This window comes from Ambystoma mexicanum, chromosome 6q, assembly GCF_040938575.1.
Source record: "Ambystoma mexicanum isolate Mex_15411 chromosome 6q, UKY_AmexF1_1, whole genome shotgun sequence".
NCBI classification, from domain to species: Eukaryota; Metazoa; Chordata; class Amphibia; order Caudata; family Ambystomatidae; genus Ambystoma; species Ambystoma mexicanum.
In genome coordinates, this window is record NC_090937.1 from 97,472,854 (window position 1) to 97,493,619 (window position 20,766).

General features: G+C 43.9%; 1 protein-coding gene across 2 annotated transcripts in view; it reads right to left on the minus strand.

Moving 5' to 3' along the window:
- RAP1GDS1 (Rap1 GTPase-GDP dissociation stimulator 1) overlaps positions 1-20,766 on the minus strand; it is a 909,412-nt gene that overhangs the window by 107,432 nt on the left and 781,214 nt on the right. For both annotated transcript variants that reach the window (XM_069630545.1, XM_069630544.1), the window contains one exon: positions 11,644-11,778. In XM_069630545.1, the coding sequence (XP_069486646.1) occupies positions 11,644-11,778 (135 nt within the window). The remainder of the gene's footprint in view (positions 1-11,643; positions 11,779-20,766) is intronic.

Here is a 20,766-nt window from a genome sequence, read left to right on the forward strand (position 1 = left end):
AGCGTCTTTCAATGCACGTTCGCCAGTACCCGAGGATTTGTCTGTTTTGTTTGTGGTGTCGGAAACAGACTTCGGCGTCTGTTTTGGGGGCACGTCATGTGGCGAACGTGATGGTGATGATCCAGGAGGACCGGGATTATTCTGACATTTCCTTCGACACCGCATGTGGCTGATTGGTCAATGAAGTGGTCGACTGTCGGCGATGGGGTGTGTGTGTTTTGTGTGACGTGCAGTGTGGGTGCTTGAGCCACCAGGGTATCGTCTCCGTAGCAGGAGCACTGGCCTGCCTGAAGGAGTTGGGGGCTCGCACGTGGGTTCGGATCGCCTTCGGCATCACTTAGGACACTGCCATCGCTGGTGGCTCCATTCACGTCCATAGCAGCCTCGGCCTGCATGGTGTGATGGACCCAGCGCTTAGTCTTACGGCCCTTTTGTGTCTTGGCCCGAAAAAGTTTGAAGAACTTGCAATGCTTTTCAGGGTGGTCCCTGGGGAGGCAGAGGTTACATACCCTGCTTGCGTCCTTACAGGGGAACTTCCTGTTACAGGAAGGGCAAAATGGAAATGGTGTGTTTTCCATAGTATGGAAAGATGACATCTTGGCGATGGAAAAGGAAGAATAGGGAAATAGGCATTCTTTAAAGGAAAGAAGTTATGACCTCCCCCCACTCTCCCTACTGTGAAGGGCCAAGGCCCGTTGAAGCCTAAGTAGGCCTCAGTCAAAGTTAATCGAGACGATCGAAGTAGTCGTCGTCGACAAAGAATCCGTCGTTGCAAGCCATTGCTGAAGATTTTACGGTGTTATGGCCGTCGAAAGGATAGGAAGAAATCTAACTTTTAAAAACGTATATAATCAATGGCGTTAGCCAGAAAGAAGGAACTCTGCAACTTGCGTCAGACTATGATGGTGTAAAAAAACAATCTGAGGGACTTCGACGCGTGGAGGACCATGGGAACAGTGGACGTCATTCTAGGGATGGTATTACTGACCTGCCCTGTCAACAACCCTTTGAGTTTTGAAAACAAATAATGCAATACTCAGCGACTACCTCTAGATGTCGGCCTATGCATAGCATGTGATCTAAGCAGATCCACAAGCCTTAGAAAAATATATATATTATTCACTGAAAAAACTTTGTTAAAGGGTTGCAAGGTAAAACTGAAAAACCAAAGAAATATGCCTGTTATGGTAAGCTAAGCAACCATAACTTGTGCCACTGCCATGCACTGCTAAGATTAACGTTGAAAACATCAAAGATGGCACCAGAAATGGGATGGAAGGGTCTTTGGAATTATTGTACTAAAAGCTTTTAAAGAGCTTTAATGTACTATACATTATTACATTGGGAAACTTGCTTTTCAGTATTGATGGTATCAACTTACAATCATGACCGAACTAAAGATGTCAACTTAACCTCACCATCTCTGGTATGGAAAAGGATAACAGAACTGGTACAACCGTTCTCCTTTCTTGATTAATATCACTTAAATTGGAGTTTAATAAATAGTTTTGCCAGTTTTGAGAACGAAGAGTAACCATTTTTTTTGTGTTTGGTGCCACCCAGTTTACCCGTCAAGCCACAAGTATATTTTGTGGAGTAATTGGAGTGCCAACTAATATTAGTTTTAAACTCGTGGGTAACTGATTTTATTCAATCAGTTGATACTCTATATTTAATATTGATTTGTATTACTTGACCAATGCCACAGTTCCCTCATGTCACAGTACATTCACCAAACCACTTCTCGCCTGAAATCAATTAGAGAAATTCAGTTTGCCCTCATTTTAATTGCGTCCTCCGGCAACTCCACTTAGGTTCGAGATTATTTTTCAATCGCCACATCAGTGTGAGTGTCGCCCTCAGTATCTGCAGAATTATGCGCACATGTAATGGACCACACAAAAAGCAAATATTATGATGTTCGCTTATACTGTTCAAAGGGTCTTTGGGAAGCATGCAAGAGGGGTCACCAATTCAGGCTCGGGGTCACCAAACTGAACAGTGCAAGAGTGTCATCTCAGAGTAGAAACAAAATCAGTACATGAATGGCCTGGGCTAGGAGGTGTGATGAAGTATACATATCACCTCAAACAATTTAAAAACACAAATCAAAACTCATTACTTCATGAGGAATATTTTCCGGATCTATGTAATTCCATCGCCATGTTTTTTCGTGTAGATATTTGCTGCAGATCTTTGGCCGAAATGAATCATCGATTTTTCTTTTTTAATTTGGGGGGGGGGGCTAACCCCAATCCTCTCTTCCTAGTTTTTTACTACCTATTCCCCACATCCACTACACCTTATTATTTTACCTTTACGCCCCCCTGGCCTCTATATTTGTAGATGAATTTTTGGGCCACAAATCAGCAGCAAAAAACTGCAAAAATGGCAGGGTGTTCCATTTGACCATATTTTCCATCGCATAAGCCTTAGGCTGGCATCCCTGAATGGTTTAGTCACCCTCCCTACTAAGTAGAAATGGTTTGTGAGCGTGGGCGAGACACGTATATTTCTACACACACAAGCCTTTTTAGTTTGGTCTATTAGGTGGCGCTGAAATGCTACCTATAAAGCCGAAACTATTGTCATTAAAATAAAACCTTAAACATAAGAGCTTGAAACAGGGGCTTTGAATGTAGGTTTGTAATGCTTTTCAATGCAGATGACATGAGGATGGATTTATGTAGATTGGCTATGTGTCCCACCCATTTAAAGCCCATTGCCAAGTAAAAATCTATGGGATATTCCTCCCATTCCCACCCATTTTCCCTCCAATCACAACTCTTTTTGCACGCTTTGGCTGAATTTGTATTGTGTGGTGAATTTGTCAGCCATTTTCAATTCCAAAATGGCGGAAGCCATCTGTTAACATTATATAAAAGTTATTTGACTTGATTGATGCTTTAAAATAGATTTACTGCAGCTTTCAATTTATGTTACACATTTCACAGTATTTATTAAAAATAAACAAGGTAGCGTAATAATTTTGTGATTTGTGGGGGATTGGTCTTGTGTTTTTGATGCAAGGAGGATCTGATTGGATGGGCAGTTAAATTATGTTATTATTTTGCAACGTTCTTGAAATTAATTCAGAGCCACCGGCGGCTTGCTTCCCCAGATGTGAAGCCGTCACCGGCAGCGATTTTGTTTTCCCAATGTTAATTTGGGTTTCCGCCGCCGCCAAATAACGTTGCAAATATGTACTGGCAGCGGCTTGCAATGTTGTTAAGCCGCCACTGGCACGTATTAGCAACGTTAGTCAGAGGAGTTTGGCGTCGGCTTGGTAAGTCACAGGCAAATACTGCATGGATTTGTGAGTTTTAAACAATGTTGTTGCACTTGCAAGAGAAATGTTAATGATAATGACTGGCTGTTGGCAACTGCGATGTAAATACAGCATTTCTTCTGTTAAAAGCATATGCTGGGGCCAGTCATGGGGAACTCCGATTTCTTTGTTGCATGTTTTTCAAGTGTGACCATAGAGACTCTTCATGAAAAGTGTGAAATACTTCTTCTTAAACTGCTAATCATGACTAGTCACACAGGTGGACAGTAGCTATTGTGGTACTTTGTGAAATGTGTGCATGCAAGCTGCTCCCAGCTGTAGTAAACTTATGATCAGGCAAGCAAACCGTGGGTTTGGAAGCTTTGGGGCGGTGTCCCATGTCCAGCGCCACTGGGAAACGGAAACTAGATTGATTGTCTGCAGAGAGAAAGGATACGTTCTCTAGGAGTGAGTGAGAGGGGTCAGGAACAAGGGAAGGTTGCGGCAACAGACCTTTTGGTGGATACCTTGCTGTTTAATAGTTACTGAATGACTTGCGTGCAGATGGGGACAACATCGAACACAATTTAAAATGGTAGTCGAAATGCATTGCTGGAAATCAAAAACAAACATTCGCTGGGGGCTTAGTGTGTACGATGGGTGGGGCCAGGAGAGGAGTCGTGCAATCAAGTTGTAGGCGAATGAAGGAGGCCAGCATTTCCCCAAATTAATAATAAAAATAAAACAAATACTGGCAATAAATAGATACAATTGTAATACACCAGGAGCTGGTTTAAAGCTGCAATTAAGCAATTGCCTTTCTCCAGCTCTTACCTTTGCTCTCAGCCCTTACTTTTTCTAATCACCTTTCCTCTCATACTCACTTTTTCTCTTACTCCCTCACCCCCCCTTCTCTCTCAAATTTCCTTTTGCTCATCGGCACCCTCTATCAGTGGTTTCTTCTGTTGCTCTAATCCCCTTCTCATTCCATTGCACACCTGTAACCCTTACTGCAGCCTCCTTTAAAACGTTGCACTCTCCTCCTTTCACGCTGGTGCCTACAAATGCAAAGAAGAGTGAATGCCGAAATGATTGCCATTGCCAATGCTCGTTTCTTATGCCGCTACAAATCCCCCTTGCCACAGGCTCAAGGAAGTATCCTGACATAGCACTGAAAACCTACCCGATCATCTTCGCTTATCACCTACCCATGACAGCTGGTCTGCCTTCGGGCCCGATACTGGGTCAAGTGACACTTCACACATCCCCCCTCCCACACCTCTCACCTGTAGCAGCTAAGCGATAGAAAACCAAAGGTAATACAAATACAGGCAAGTTTGCAAACCCATTGGCTTCTTGTAATCTTGACTCATGGTGCCACAGGCAGGAGAAATAGTATGGAAAATATGTTTCTTGAATATTCCTTGAGGTAAGAAAGACTACTGGAGGTGGAATGGAGATGAATGACCCTCCACTCCCTCTGTCACACTAAAATGATGTAGGAAGAGAATATATATGTCATTTTAGGAAAAAGCGAAACATGACACTGCCACCTGGTAACTATCTCTGGATGTTTATATCCTGCTGCCTGTTTCGAATTTAATGTGTTTTTAGATTTAGTCATTTTTAAATGTATCTATTGAGGGAAGTAGACTACTCGAGCCGCATATAATACGGTTTAAAGTTGCAAGGAGAAATGCTACATCAGAAGCCCTGTCATTTGTGTAGTGAACTACAACTCCCAAGTGAGCTGTAGTTCTTCGGGCTATGTACCCCGTTTACAGGCGCAACAGAGACCAGCCGGTCTGTGTCGCTCCTTGGCTGCAGAGGTGCAGAGTGCGCCCATCCTTTTTGAGGTAAGACTCATTAGTCCAGTGTTATTAATCGGGTATCTACCACTGAGGCATTAACTACCATGTGCATTTTCTATTCTGCTACTGAACTTTTGTCTTTTAGGCACACTAGTCATGGCTTGCTACCGCTTTGTACTTTAAATAAAATCAGACTACACAAACAGCCTGGAAAATAAACAGTATCCTTGCAACCTTAAGCCAACGCCCGTGAAGGCTGCACTCATTAATGCCCGTTCAGCAGTGAAAAAAGCTACAGCTTTTAATTAGGCCATTTGCTCCTTGGACCTTGATTTTTGTTTTATTACTGAGACATAGTTCTCAGATAACTTTACAACACATTCATATGCTAGTTCCAGTCGACTACCATGTAAAATGGCATAACGGAACCATGTAAAAAGGAGGTGGAGTAGCCACTGTGATGAGCTCCTCCGTCGGAATTGATAATGTTCGACTGGGATGTTTCATCGCAAATTATGGCCTGTACGTATTACCCATCACCCAATGAAGCCCATAACTTTCTCCTTTGTTATAGACCCCCTGGCTCAGCCACTTTGTTCGTGGACACCCTTGATGTTTATCTAGGTTCTCAAGCGCTCCAACATCACAACTTTATTATTTTGGTCAACCTTAATATCTGGTGCAATGTTATGGAAGATGGAGACTGTAAATATTTGAATGACATTCTTCAGATACATGATCTTCAAATGTTATACCATCTGGCTACCCACATTGGTGGGCATTGTCTCGATCCTGTGATCTACCGAGGCTCAACTCTGGTTGATGGAACTACACCGTCAGTCAGTCCGATCACTCACTGGTGAGTTTTTTTTCTATGGACTTCATGCCATTTTAAACTATACAATATCGTCCAGTACGTGCAATTAGGTCGCCGTAAAAATGACCTGCACCGCATATCTGATAGGGATCTGGTTCAGAGTCTTCCGCCTATACTACCTACTGCGGATTGTGTAAACTACTTCTCCAACCTGATGTCAGGGCTGCAGAAAAATTGTAATTTTATTGCCCCACTAAAAGCTATTAAAGAAAATAAGAATAATAATAAATGGTATAATGAGAATCTCAAAATTCTTAAACAACAATATAGGAAAAAAAGAAAACATTTGGTGCAAAACCAGAGACGAAACTTCTCATCAGGGAGCCAAGACACCCTTGGCTACGTACAAAAAAGAAATCCTGCTGGCTAAATCGCTTGTTTTACAAAATCAAATTGAGCAAGCAGAGAACCAATCCAAGGCTTTGTTTTTGGTCATTAGAAATGTTTCCATCCCTAAAAATGTGAATCCTTAATCCCTGGCCTCTGTCACTCTGGCCAACGAATGTAATTGTTTATTCCAGGTGAAAGTTAATACCATCAGAAACAATATGTCTGTATGCTCAGTGTCCACTGAAGCAGACTTAAGTATCTCCCATCCTACATCTGTACCTAATTTTGGTCCCAAATTCTGGTTTTCCACTGTTGGGTCAGATGAAATTCTTGGCTACTTGGAATAGCCAAAACCTACACATTTTGCCTATGACCCCGATCCCGGCATGCCTGGCGAAACACGCCTCGGTCCTGAGCAAAAACTCTGGTGTCTTTTATAAATGCTTCTCTATCACAAGGCTGCGTTCCTTCGGAGTTAGAAACATAATTCCTTACACCACCGTTAAAGAAGCCAACTCTGGACCATAAAGTTTTGGCTAACTATCGCCCAATAGCCGGCCTGTTATGGCCAGCCAAAATTCTAGAAAAGGTGGTGACAAAAACAACTTCAGACATTTATTAACAAATATAAGATTCTCTACTGTTTTCAGTCGGGTTTTAGACCGGCCCATGGAAACAAAACCGCCCTGTTGAAGGTCTGGGATGACCCGTTGGGGGCTGCTGCCGAAGGTACTTTTATAATGCTTATTATGCTGGACCTGTCGGCGGCCTTCGATATTCTTATTACCAGGCTGTCATCAGTGGCACGTTTCGGAGGAGGTCATAAGATGGTTTGTGTCCTTTTTATCAGAACGTACCCAGCAGGTAAAAATGGGCGACTGCCTCTCTGAAACTGTGTTGGTTGAGTGTGGGGTACCCCAAGGGTCCTCACTATCGCCTTTGTTAACACCTATATTAGCATTTTGCTGAATATTCTATTGGAATTCTGTTTGTCATACCATTCCTATGCGGATGACACCCAAATTTACGTGCGACTAAACCAACCAGCTGAGGATGCTGGAAAACAAACTGCAGTTGAATCCAGAAAAACCGAGGTTATTGTACTGGGTGCGAGAGGGAAGGTACAGGACAAAGTTCATACTGTCCCATGTCCATCCCTCTTTGACATACCGACCAAGTATGTGGACATTGTAAAAAAACTTGGCTGTATCTGGCAGTCCAGTATGGACTGCAACTCACTTGGTTAATCAGATGGTGAAATCTGTATATTTCCAACTAAGGCTATTAAAACCAGTGATGCCTCTGATTGTGGCAAAGGATCGGCCAATGGTGGTGGGAACATTAACCAATGCTTGGTTAGATTACTGTAATGCTCTTCTCATAGGGGTGCAAACATTTCAGATTAAGAGGCTCCAGGTAGCTCAAAACACAGCTTTTAGGTTGATTTTTTCACTGAACAGAAGAACTTCAATCTCCCAGTTCAGAAGACAGTTACGCTGGCTTCCACTATCTCAAAGGATTCTCTTTAAGGTACTATGCCTGGTATTTCGGTGCATCGAAGGGATGGCACCAGCTTATCTGAGCGCAAAGATTCGGTTGCATCAACCGCAGAGACAGTTGCGTTCCTTGGATCAGTGATTTCTGCAAATTCCAAGGGTTAGAACGGCCAGATGGGGCAAACAACGGTTCTCAGTCCTTGGTCCTCAAATGTGGAATGCTCTTCCACTGAACCTTCGACTACATAAATCCCTTACAATCTTCAGGAAACAATTAAAAACGTACCTATTTGTTTAGTATAGAAGTCATGTGTTTTTCAAACCCCCAATCAACATTGCGACAAATGTATAGAGCAACATGCTGCGCCCAGATGCATTTGTGCTCGGTCCCTCCAAGGGTATGCACGGTACAAATCTACAAATCAAATCATATCCACACAGAGCCTCTATGGCTATGCAGTCACTGAATGAAAAGCTTGCATTTTTGCTCCGTATGAGAATAATGCCATTGCCTAATAACATTTGAGCAGCGCTTCTTTTGGTATAGCTTGATCAGACCAAGGCTGACTGCACAAGGCTGGAAATACATACGCGTTTCAACCTTTTGGAGATTCCATTGAGTTCTATCGCATTAAGGGGGTGGGGGTTTTAAAAAGCAGGGTTTGAAAATGAGGAGCTGGGAGCCATTTAGCTCCTGATTGCTTGCAGCCTAGAAGGGCCTCATTGGTTTGTCACCAACATATACCAGGAGTTACATTTGGCTCCCCAGACCAACTGATGCCGAACAAACACACCTATGAGAATTTAACTCCATGCATTTGGAAAAATCCATCAATAAACATTAGGACACATCTATACTACATTTAAAGCATAAGGGGTCATGAATAATGTACAGAATTATTTATCCATGTTATATGGAAGTTGGATTTGTGGAATGCTATGTACTAGCTCCTTGTTCCCCGGTGGTAGCTCCTGGTCATTGGTTAGTTCTTGATACCCAGGATCTGCACTTAAGCTCCTGCAATCTTAATTTTGAGCCCTGCATAATGGCTGTGGTTTTTTATTGCGACCAGTAACAAGTGTGCTGGCAAAGTTGTGTATCTTCTGCAGTTTGTCCAGTAGGTAAACAGATTAGAGTGTCATGTGAGAAACCAGAAGGTGTCTCACACACTAGTACCCGGAGATCTGTCATCCAGGTGGCCAGGACAGGGCTATCGCTTTTGGATCCAGTTCCTGAGGGTGGACCAGTGCAGGAGTATCACGTGGGTGAGGGGTCTTTGGGGAGTGGGACACCGAATGGTGAGACACGGTATCCCCTTCCTTGTAACACCTTTATCCCATCTTACCCAGTAGGATATTTAGGAAATCTACCCCCCCCACCCATTTTTACAACACACTTTCTCACGGACAGTCTGCTCTAAGGGAAAACAGACTAAAACCTGAGCCTTGTACCCGACATGTTCCAATACTATGGTTAGGCGAGGTCAGGCAATTATCAACAATCACTCACACCCGACTTCCATTACACTTCCTAACACAGACAAAAGGCAGAGCATGAAAGCACACTCTAGGCAAGGCAAAAACATGAGAAAACAGCAGTTAAAAGGATGGCAGTTTAACGAGAGGAGAAAGGCCATGAAACAAAAAGGGATCCAGAGGAGGGCAGTACCCTTGACCTTTTCAACAAGGAACCGTTGCTCTCACAAGTCCTCGACATTGGAAAACAAAGCCAGGAAAACAGGCTGAAGAATCCTGCATTGTGTGTCGGAGATAGTCGGGTCCCTCCAACCTCAATAATTAAGGTGGGGAGAATCGCCAGCCACCGTGGTACTATCCTTGGCTCCAACAACAAAGCCGCTTCAGTGAAAGCAACACAGACAGTGAGTTGGGAAGGCCGATACGAGACCGGTCGTTGTTGAAGTCAAGGTTGCAAGCATCAACATTGTATAGCGAGCGCTGGAACCAACATTGTTAAAACGTGTGTGATAAGAGAAGCGAGTTAAGTTAAACTGCCGATGACTGATTGAACTTTAAAGCAAGCTACAATACATTTGACAGAGTGGTCCAGCACTGCATGGGTGCTCAATCGAAGGTCTCTATAACGGATCCAGGTGAGGAACAACGAAAGTAGATACATTTGATCCGAGCCTGGCAGAGGGAGATAATTTGAAATTGAAGTTTTCGATGTTGATAGAGTAAAGAAAGTTTGTGGCAAAATGGATAAAGTTGGTCCGAGCCCGGCAGATGGAGATCAATTGAAAGCCTTGTGGTAACAGTGGGTCTGAGCCCAGTGGCGGGGGGCCTGGGGTGGTGAAGTGAAAATCACTCAAGAAGCTGTACATGAGAATCCCAAGGAGAAAGGAACTTTGGAATGTTTGTTATATCAGGCCCTCTGAAGTAAGAGACTTTGAATGGCAAAGAGACTTTGGTACAGAAGGCCCCGAGATACTGAGATTTGAACTGCATTCTCGTGCTAGAGAAGTCAGCCATTGTGCCAAGCTTGAATGTGTTGCCTTGTCCTGTGCTGACAACATAGAGAGGGGAAGCCAACGGCTTGAATATTCAGACATATTATTTCTTGAACACCTTTCTTTTGCATGACATTGTTTCCCACACTATTTATATTTAGAACTAAGGATTGGCAATAGGTTTATTGGTATAGGCCCCTTTTATTTTGACAAGACACCACCAGGACTGTTATTTGATGGTCGTAGTTTGCGCCGATCTTTAGATTTAGGATTACATGGGCGTTTTTCAAACCCAGTTGAAGTTCAATAAACGCCCTTGAACTGTGATCACGTGTCTGTTTTACTGTTTGATACCATGCCTTCCTTAAAGTCAGAATTGTTTCGCTCAGAGTTCTTGATGGTGGCAAAATCTTCTGCTGAGATGTCTGGAATGATTTAGCAGAGGGTTTTGTTGAGCAGCTGAGTAGAGGTACACGTACACATACAAACACACATTGACTTCAGCAATCTAACCCGTCATGCTCATACTTTTCTCCACAAGTGCTTGCGGGGTATATTTTTGTCTTTAAAAAATAAATCGAGTGCGCGTAGTAGAACAGTGCTATAGGAACTTAAGCATGTGTTATGATATTTGAATGAGGACCTCAGATTTTAATCTGTTGAGTTTCTCACTACAGTTGCTCAGACACTGTTTGGGGATTACAAATGTTCCCTGAATGAGGGTAGACTTGGCCTCTTGACCTTAAAGAAGAGTTTCCTGCTACCTCTGAGTCGGTATGTCAGCAAGAGTATGAGTGGGAGCACTAGTATGGACACAGACTCAAGTAATTAACCTAAAATAATAGTTGAAGTATTGAAATGAAAAAAGTACATAAAGACAAAATGTAAACTATACAAACAAATGTGACGCAGCTAACATAACCCAGACCATAACCCGCCAACATAAGCTAAAAGCATTTACTATTTAAAGAAAATAGGCACTTTTTTACAATGCATAATTTCTGTCACTGCTAACAGAGGATGTATATAATAATAAACACACTCCTTTCCAAATTAAGGAATCCGATCCATCAGCAGCAGATCTCCTTCTTGCAGTGCAATGCTGCTGATGCCTCCAAAGCTAGATTGGTCAGGATTAACTCAGACACCAGAAAGGTCTGAGTCTTTCACACTGGTTACTTCTCATTTCTTTGACAAATTGCACCAACCTCATGTTAGCGTGAAAATTGGGCCATTGCACCCCAGGTCTGTAGCCCTGCATGTGTGAGTCATTAATTTGTTGACTCAAATATATCTAACATAATTTTATGAGAGTGGAAGATAAAAGTTTTCTAGACAGCGAGGAAAGGGCTGCTTATGCCATTGCAAATTATTGCTGGAGTATATTCCTTACCGGGAATAGCTAGATTCCGTAGAGCGCTGAGAGCCGCATGCTGTACTGTTACATTGCCTTGTTCTACATGTCTGTCTAGCAGATCCATAAGCTTTTGAACTATTCCATTGTCCACCATATGTATACAGTTTCCATCTGAAAAAGAAAAGGAAGTGAATGGGTCTCGCTTCCAAATGGTCACATGACAGTGTTCACTACAAGCAGCCTTACCAGCTTAAGATCAATGGAACATATGCAATGATTAGTCACATCGGTTGAATTGCGTCCCTGGAAAAAAATAGAAATTACAGCCACCCAGAAAAACACATTTTGCTAAACCTTAGTGCTTTGGGCGGCACCCATTTGTATGCAATGCATTTTAAAACACAAATTAATAAGGTTTATATCACAGAATAAGCTTTGATCATGGTACTTTGGCCTTCAACAGTTATCATTTTAGAAAAATACTTTAAAGTAACCTCATAATGCAAATTATTCTTACTCCAGTAGTGTGCCAAAATATCTTAATGAATATTCAAGATGAGAATAACATCCAAATGGTACCTGTAAGGAAGGCATGGCATCAAAGTAAGACAGACACAAGTGGTCACAGTTCAAGAGTGTTTATTAAACTGTAAGAATGGGTGAGATAAACGCCTAATCTAAACCTAAATCTAAGATGGGAGCAAACTACGACCATCAAACAATAATACAGTCCTAATTGAGTCCAGTCAAATAAAAAGGCCCTATGCTATATAATCTATTGCTAATCCTTACCGCTACAAAATAGTGTGGGATAATCTTTACAAGAAAAGAAAGCGTTCACAAAATGATAGGTCAGGAAGTTATGGCCGGGGTCTCTTCCGCCACGTTTTTAGCACAGGACAAGGCGGGAATCTTAAGCACAGCACACTCGTGGGCTTCTCCAGCACGAGGTTACAGTTCCTTTTCCTTGATATAAGGGCCTTCTGTGCCCAAGTCTCTTTCATGCAAAGTCTCTTGCCTCAGAGGGCCCGATATATCAAAATGACAAACAAAAGTCCCTTCTGGTACTCTTCACAGTATGCGATTACTCTTTGCCTCTGGATCCCCCTCAGCAGGGCTCCGATCCTTCTCTCAACAATAGCCTCCCTCAATCGGGCTCAGATCAACCATTCATTGTAGACATCCCTCAGTCTGGTTCACGTTTGTTACCACAATGTTCACGGGTGTGTTACTGTTCACCCCAATTTGTAGGCATCCCTCAATTGGGTTAACTTTTGCCTCAAACAGTTCACCTTGTTTTCTTACAAATGTGGGATTCACTTCCCTTAGCTTTCTCCTGGCATCCCTCCGTCGGGTTCACACTGCCATCCAGAGTAAATATCATAACCTTGTAATCTTCAAGAATCTTAATGTCTTTTTTAAACAACTGTGCAACTTCTTCAGTGATTTCATGAGAGTTGCTGGTTTTCACAAAATCACATGGCATTCCCCTCTTCCGGGCACAAACGCCACCTTCACAGTTCTTTTAGTTTTGTGCACACTTTCACAACGTGTCAAAGACTTTCTCGTGTACAAAGGTTTTGGCATGACCCTTGTATGTTCACTTTGACATTTCCCGCTGGCCTCCCCTAGGCTTCTTGGACTCTGTAGTTTCGCTAATCAAAAAGTTCTCAGCTCAATAGCTTCACTTTCTTTCAGCAAAGGGATACCAAATAGAGTCTTTTGAATGAGCATCCATGTGGCACTGTACCACTCTTATGTCTGGTTCCAGTTTCACTCATAAAAGACCTATATTTATGATCTTCTTTCTTTACATACAATGTTGCCACTGCAACCTTGAGTCTAACACAGTCCCGTCCACTATCAGCTTCTTCAAACTCACCGGCTCTGCTGAACTCGTTGGCGTTTCCTTTGCCGCTGGAGTCAAAGATGGTACCACGATGCCAACCGCTTCTCCCCGCCCTGGCAATCAGTGCCGGAGGGTTCCACCTACCGCTGACATCTGACACCACTCGCCAGCTGCGATTCCCGGTCTGACATTTGCTTTCACTGAGGTTTTGCGGGTCTGGGTTGAAAAGGACAAGGGCAATTCCCTCCTTGTCGCCCTTTCAGATCTCTCCGCCTTTCTCCTCCGTTTGAACTGTCGTCCAGCAATGGCTGCTTCCTCATGCGTTCTGCCTTGCTCAAAATATGCTCTTGTGCTCCGCCTTTTATCCCTTTAGGGAAAACAATGGGCAGTCAGGTGTGTGGAGTTACCATCAATTGCCTGACTCTGCCTGTCCCTTGTGTTGGGAATGGCAGGTAAACGGCTCTGGTGTTAGTCCGTTGTCTTTCATGATGTGAAAAAGTGTTTGAGTCAGAAAGGAGGGTTGTGGGGGGGTGGGTAGAGTTTCTACGTATACTACGGGGGAGGATGGGGAAAGGTGTCATGGGGAATGTAAGGGAGAATTCTCAGAAATGTGTCAATTCCCTCTACATTAGAGACCCCCGGCAACTTTGCTGGATTTTGAGGACTTGATTTCTTTTAACCTGGAGAAAGTAAGACCCCTTTTCCCCACTCTCTCATGTATTTGAATGTGATTTTTGTACTCTGTTTCTTTTTGGTTGTGGAGTCTGACAAACTCTATAGGCATCATCTTTTACATTGTGGCACACAGCACCTTTAATGCATTAACACAGGGAAGTCTATTAGATTTCTGCAAGGTTTAAATACCTTCTCTGGGATAAACTGCTGTTTCCCAGAGCAGTAAAGTGAAATTGACTTTACTTACATAACTTTCTAGACCCAGCACACACCATTTTACAATAGGATGCTGGAGGGGTTACCTTGTATCCCCTTTTGTGTAACTTCTCACGTAACAATTTTATTGTACCCTTTCCTCACTGAATGGCTGGTGGCAGTGGTTTCGTTTTTACTACTGTGGTGTGCATTTACAGCAGGCTGCGTTCACAGCTGCAGTAAAGCACCCAAGGGTGCCATTTTTGTCAAAATGGCTCTGTTCTTCTTTTTTCACCATTTCTTTGTGGAAAGGTCCTTTTTGAGATTTACTCTGCGTGCCAAACCAGGTTTGGTCCCTTTGTTCGTTTTGCCTTTGGCGGGATTCACAAGTTAAGCCCACCTCTGGCTCCAGGGTGTTTGGGGTAGGCAGAAAGTGAGGGAGGTGCCCGAAATTCCCTGTGCTTAGTCTCCCAGGAGCCCCAAATGCACTGTGTGATGATTGTGACGATTGGCTGGCTGACTGTCAGGCAAGGACAGCCAACCTGCTGGGTGAGTGACAGCTAGGCTGGAATTAAAGGGAGAAAACTGTATAAAAGGCAAGTCTTTTGGCTTGGAAGGCAGAGTCGACCACTGGACGAAGGAACCGAAGAAGAACTTGAAGAGGACGCCTGCTACAACTCCTGGACCGTTGGTTTGCCCCATGAAGTTCTGCCAAGTTCGCATCAACAGAGAAGCCTCTGCAAGGACTACTTTGCCCCTCGAGTTGGTGGGACCAATCAACTCCAAAGTAAGCCACCTGGACATCCATCTCAGAGCTGGTTGAATTTCCACAGAGTTGCTGCTGGAAACCTTAGAGCCAGGGAGAGGAACACCTGTTTGTGTGCGTTGCTTTTAAGTTGGCCAAGAGCTCCAGGAAGATCCTCCAGACTCCCAGGAAGCAGGACTGACCGAGCCTGAGCTCCCTCAACAGAGTGCGGGACCCCAGAAGCCAGGAAAGTCCACCTCGACAGCCAGGAACCGCAGTGTTGCTATTTGCGGTAGACGCGAGGAGCTGAAACACTGAACAGCCACTGAAAGTGAAGTTTGTCAGTTGCAAGTTTTGACGGTCCCAGTGCAGTGCAGGAGTCCCCAGATGTCCTCCTTCTTCTCCCCACAATGGAGGCCAAGGAACAGTGAGAACTGCAGAGCTTCACAGGAACAGGAGTAATCTGCTACATCTTTTCTTCATCTCAAAGGTACTGTACAAAGTCTAAGAGAACTTACCTCTTTCTGTAGAGTTGCTTGTATCTTCTACTACTCACAAGTCTAACAGCTTCTGGACCTACATTGATTCATATTTCAAAGACTTCTGAAACATTGTGCAAAGACTTTTCTACTCACCTTCAAAGAAGTGCTTCAGCCCATACAGACTCTTGCCTATTGACATTGGATCTGAAATTACTCTTATTGGGGGATCTGAAAGTATTTGCCTGCTTAAGAAATATAGTGGTAACTTGTTTGCTCCAATAATCTTTTCCTTTTTACTTGCCCTTAACTAATTCTGAATGCCAACAGTAATACATTAATGTCAACAGCACTGTAGCAATTGAAGTCACCTGTGGGTGTAGGACTCTGCTGTATGCCATCCCAAATGGGTATTTACAGATTCTGAACTAATAGATTGTATAATTTTGAAGTACATTTGTGTGGTGTTTTACAGTGCTCCCTACTGAAGGTGGCTTATATTAACTGACTGGTAAATAAATTAATAATTGTTTTATCAAGAAACCCTGTGGGTAAGTGTTTGCTTGAATACTTGTCACTGTGAACCTCTTTGCAACTCCCCGACAGCTCACATTGACCCCTCTTGAGATAAGCCTGGCTACTCGTCCACACTACCAACCTGTGTAGTACAGACTTATACCAAAGGTTGGGTTACTACTGCCAGGAGGTCAGGGTTGTTGTAGTGCACCCTATGGGTACTGCATACAATCTTGCCTAACAAGGAATTATATCCCTCATCCTAGGGGGGTTGAAGGGTGAGTTTTGTAGGATTTTTGAAATTATTGCAGGAACTGTAGTGTTTTGTCAAAGCAGACAGAGTTCGAGAAATAATCAGAGGGACGGAGAGCAGAATGACAGAGTATTCGGATAGGCAACCAGAAAATAAGGATTCTGGGAGATGTAGTTTCCTCCTGCTACAGGGTTTGGGTTTCCAATAGGTTTACCAGATGCAGAGGGGTTGTTGGATTCTGGTAAGGGACATTCATTGGATGGAAGAGAGGGTGATTTTGAACAGCCCATAAAAGCCTCAGGAACTTGGTTTTCTTGTTTTCTCCCCCTGTGTAATACTGCGTCTCACATTGGGCATTCCCTCCCGAGCATAACCGTGGGTTCCCCTACCCAGGTGATCCTCCCTCGCTCGTCCAGCCCCCCTTGCCACCTGAATAAGGGATTCTCTGGGCCTACTTGGGTGAATACCCTCAGGATTCTCACATACCCCTCAAATAATGTGCCACAACGCAATGATTGGTTCCAGATTCATGGGTTGACCCAATGATGGCACCTTTCCCTCTTCCACACACCCTCCCTTAGCTCACTGTCCTCCTCCCATTTTATCCTCCTTTTTTTATACAGAAGTGTGCTTTCTATGCAGGTTTACACAACATACTGTGAGGGTGCAGAAGACAGACTCTGACACAAAGGTGGCATGTTTGGGGCTAAAGGCGTTTATTAAATAATAAAGCAAGAGAAAACCTATCTTTCCTTATTCCCAAGAAGGGGTTCTGTGCCTCAATTAAAGATAAGGTGTCTGTCAGGATGTCTCTTTAAGTAAAAGTGTCCACCGTCCTATGTCAAGAAAGTCAAGACAACCTTACTTCTGTCCCTTACACTATAAAATAAAGAACAAAGCAGTGCTGCTCCAGTCCCAGGAACAGGTCTTCCTTCTCCTGGGTTATGGTCCAAGATCCACGCAATGTTTCCTTGGTGGGCCAGGAGAATACCTCCCTTCTGACTTTCAGTCTCAAATAGCCTGGGGGAATGACCCCCTTCCCCAGGTCACTAAGTTCCAAGCAATCTCTTACAACCAGGGGGAATGACTCCCTTCCCCTGGTCTTCCCTTCATTAGGTTTCACACCTTCGACATCCAACTCTGAATGTTTAGGAGGGTCTGCGACCCTGGCTTCTTTTCTTTGGTTTGGCCCACCTGGTTCACTTCCTTGCTAAGGACTGCCACGAGGAAGATGACTCTTATCACTCTTTTGGTTTGGGTCCCCAAACCTGGTTTCTCTCCCCTTCTCGTCATGTCCCCTTGGCTGCCTCGCTTGGCAAGTACTGACACAAGGGTACAGTCCTGCTCGTTATATCCGTACAGTATTTTTGCCTCCTACCAGTCCCTGCACCTCTGCTGTTACCTTGCCTGTTCCTGGGATGCGTCGCCGGTTTTTCCTGGGGTCCCTCTTCTAATCTGTATGCTGCATGGGCATCTTTGTGTCTCAGTACCTTCATCTCGTGGATCTCCCTTGGAATGAAGCCGCCTCCTGCGTTCACATCACCATCTGCCAGCCCCATGTTACCATATGGACACCATTGGTCAAAAGAGTCCCGTTGTCCCCTCGACTGAGTGAACAGCTCTCAGATCCATCCTGGCCTTCTCTGTATCTCCTTCTCGCTTCCCGGTCTCTCGTCTCTCGCTCTCTTTGTTTGCGTTGCTCTGGTAGGTAGTTCATTGTTGATTTTTATGGCGTAGTCTATAACGCTGCAGTTCCTTTTTGGTATTGCTCTTCATTGTTCCTGTGTCCCACCTCGTCCCAGTACTTGGCTTACCTATGTTCCTGATGTTGTTCTTCATGTCAGTACTTTCCAGGACCTTCAGGTGTAGTCTGCCCACTATCCTTCCTCTGCCAAAGCATCAGTTAGACTAGATGTGATGGCAGAGTAATTGCGGGTGAACCTCCTGTAATATCCAGCAAGTCCTAAGAAAGGTCCCCAGATCTCTTCGTTTTTGGAGCTGGTGTTTCCTGGATAGCACTGACCTTTTCTAACTGGGGTTGGACTAACCCATTCCCCACAAACAATCCCAAGCATTTCACTGCCGACTGGGCTACGTGCTCTTCCCAGTACTGACTATGAATGACTGTCATCTGGATATGCGTTGCAAAATCTGGAATATCGTCACAAAATCTGGTCCATTAGCTATCAAAAAATAGCAGGAGCACAATGGAGCTGAAATGGGCATACTTTAAAACAAAATAGTCCTCTGGGGTGGAGAATGCTGTCTTTTCTATGTCCGTGGGATTTAAAGGCACCTGCAAATAGCCCTTGGTGAGATCAATCAAGGAAAGGTAGACTGCTGACCCCAGTCGATGAATAAGGTCATCAATCTGTGGCATCGGATAATTATCGAACTGGGAAATGGCACCGAGTTTCCTAAAGTCTATACAAAACCTCAACTGCTTTGAGGTGGTTCAATAATGTCTCCAGCTAACATTTTCTCCACCTCTTGGGGGACTTTTTCCTTCTTTACCTCTGCGCTCTGATAGAGCTCTAAAATTGATGTTTTTTCTAATTGTAGTGCCGATGTAATGTTGGATTCCTTTAATTCTTCCAGGCTTTCAACTAAAGACATCCGGGAATTGGGCCAAAAGATCTTGAATGTGTTGCTGTGGTGGAAGTTGAAGGGGTACTAAATTGGTTCCCTCTGTCTATTCTGACAAGAAACTGGCCATTACCATGGAGGAAGATTAAACTGGGACTTCTTTTCATTCCTTCAAAAGCTTGGCGTGGTATATTTGGATTTTATTTCATCTATCGGGTTGGACAACTCAATAGTTACAGGGGCCAGTTCTCTTCAAGACCTCATTGAGGCCATGCCAGCTGGACAGCATTTTGTGTTTTGAAGTGGGTACAAGTGCCAATACCTTCTGTACAACAGAAAACGACTGGGGTATCGCCTTTTTATCATATTTGGCATTTTGATTTTCCTGTACTTTTGCAAGGTGGGAATGTACTCTCTCACGACGGTCATATGTTCTTTAATCAGCTGTGCGGTTTAAGTCAGGGGTATGATTTCTACCCATGCCTCCCTCAAAAAGTCTAGCACGTCTCTTGGATCGCGTCCATAGAGTAGCTTGAACAGGGAGAACCCAGGGAAGTTTGGGAGCCTTCCTGTCAAATAATAAGCCCCAAAGAATCATCATATACTAATCACAGCCGCCGGCCACTAGCAATTTCTTCAAAATTCTTTTTAAGGTCTTATTGACTGTTTCAACCAACCATCTGTCTGTGGGTGATGATTCTTAAGGGTTTTAATCTGCAAAATTTGTTTTACTTCTGCAATGATCGTGCTCATAAATGTTGTCCCTTGGTCTGTCAACATTTATTTCGGGAAGCCCACCCGTGATAGAAAAGGGATCAAGTTTTTTAAGATTTGTTGAGATGTATTGTTCCTCAATGGGAAGGCCTCAAGGTAGCGTGTGGCATAGTCGTGAATGACTAACATGTATTTATTCCCTAGTTTAGATGGTTCTAATGTGCCTATTAAATCCATCTGTATTCTGGGAAAAGGGACCTCACTTATGGTCAATGGTTGTAATGGAGCTGGAGGAGGGCCATGTGGAGCGGTCTTTTGACAGAGAGAACATGTAGCGATAAAGTTCTTTACATCTGCATACATGCCTGGCCAGTAAAACCTCATCACAACCTGTGCCTGTGTTGTTGCCCTTCCCTAAATGTCCCGAGGTTAGGTAAGAAAGTGCTGTTTCTAGGACTACCCTTCGATGGCTTCTAGGGACCACTATTTGGGTTTGAGGGGTTCCCTCATTGGTGGTATCTCCAAGATATAATAACCCTTGTTTTAAAAAGGGAAAAAGGATGGACCTTCTTTACTTCTGCCTTCATCCTCACTTTCAGGAAGGCTTTGACCAGAATAGGGTCATTGCGTTTTGCGAACAGTAAATCAGGAATTATCTCAGGGGCACTTTCTTTGTGTGGGGCTTTGGCATTTGCACTTTAGGGTGTGGATCTTGGTCGGTGTGCCCCAAAAGCTTTGATTCCTCTTTCCGTCAGGTATTGCTTTTGGCTTGCTACAGGTTTGGGAAATAGGCATTTTCTAAATTCCCCTGGGTGATTTTCTCCCTAGTCTTTACATGGTAAGAAAATGTACAGTTCTGGAGAAGTTCTTTGACATCACCCCGGTAGTCTGGTCCATGACCCCAGCCATTACATCCAGACCGTGTTTCCAAGTGAGACCTGACCAATCGGATGTATGTACCGTTGGGGGGGCGCTAAGACTAAGTCAGTTGGTAGGAGTTTTCTTTCTCCAGGCCCCATTATAGCATCACACTTTATGGCTGCTCTTATTTGGTTTGGCCCACCTGGTTCACTTCCCTGCAAAATACTGACACAAGGAATATGGAATAGGAATATGGGTCTCCAACCCCGTTTTCTCTTCTTTGATT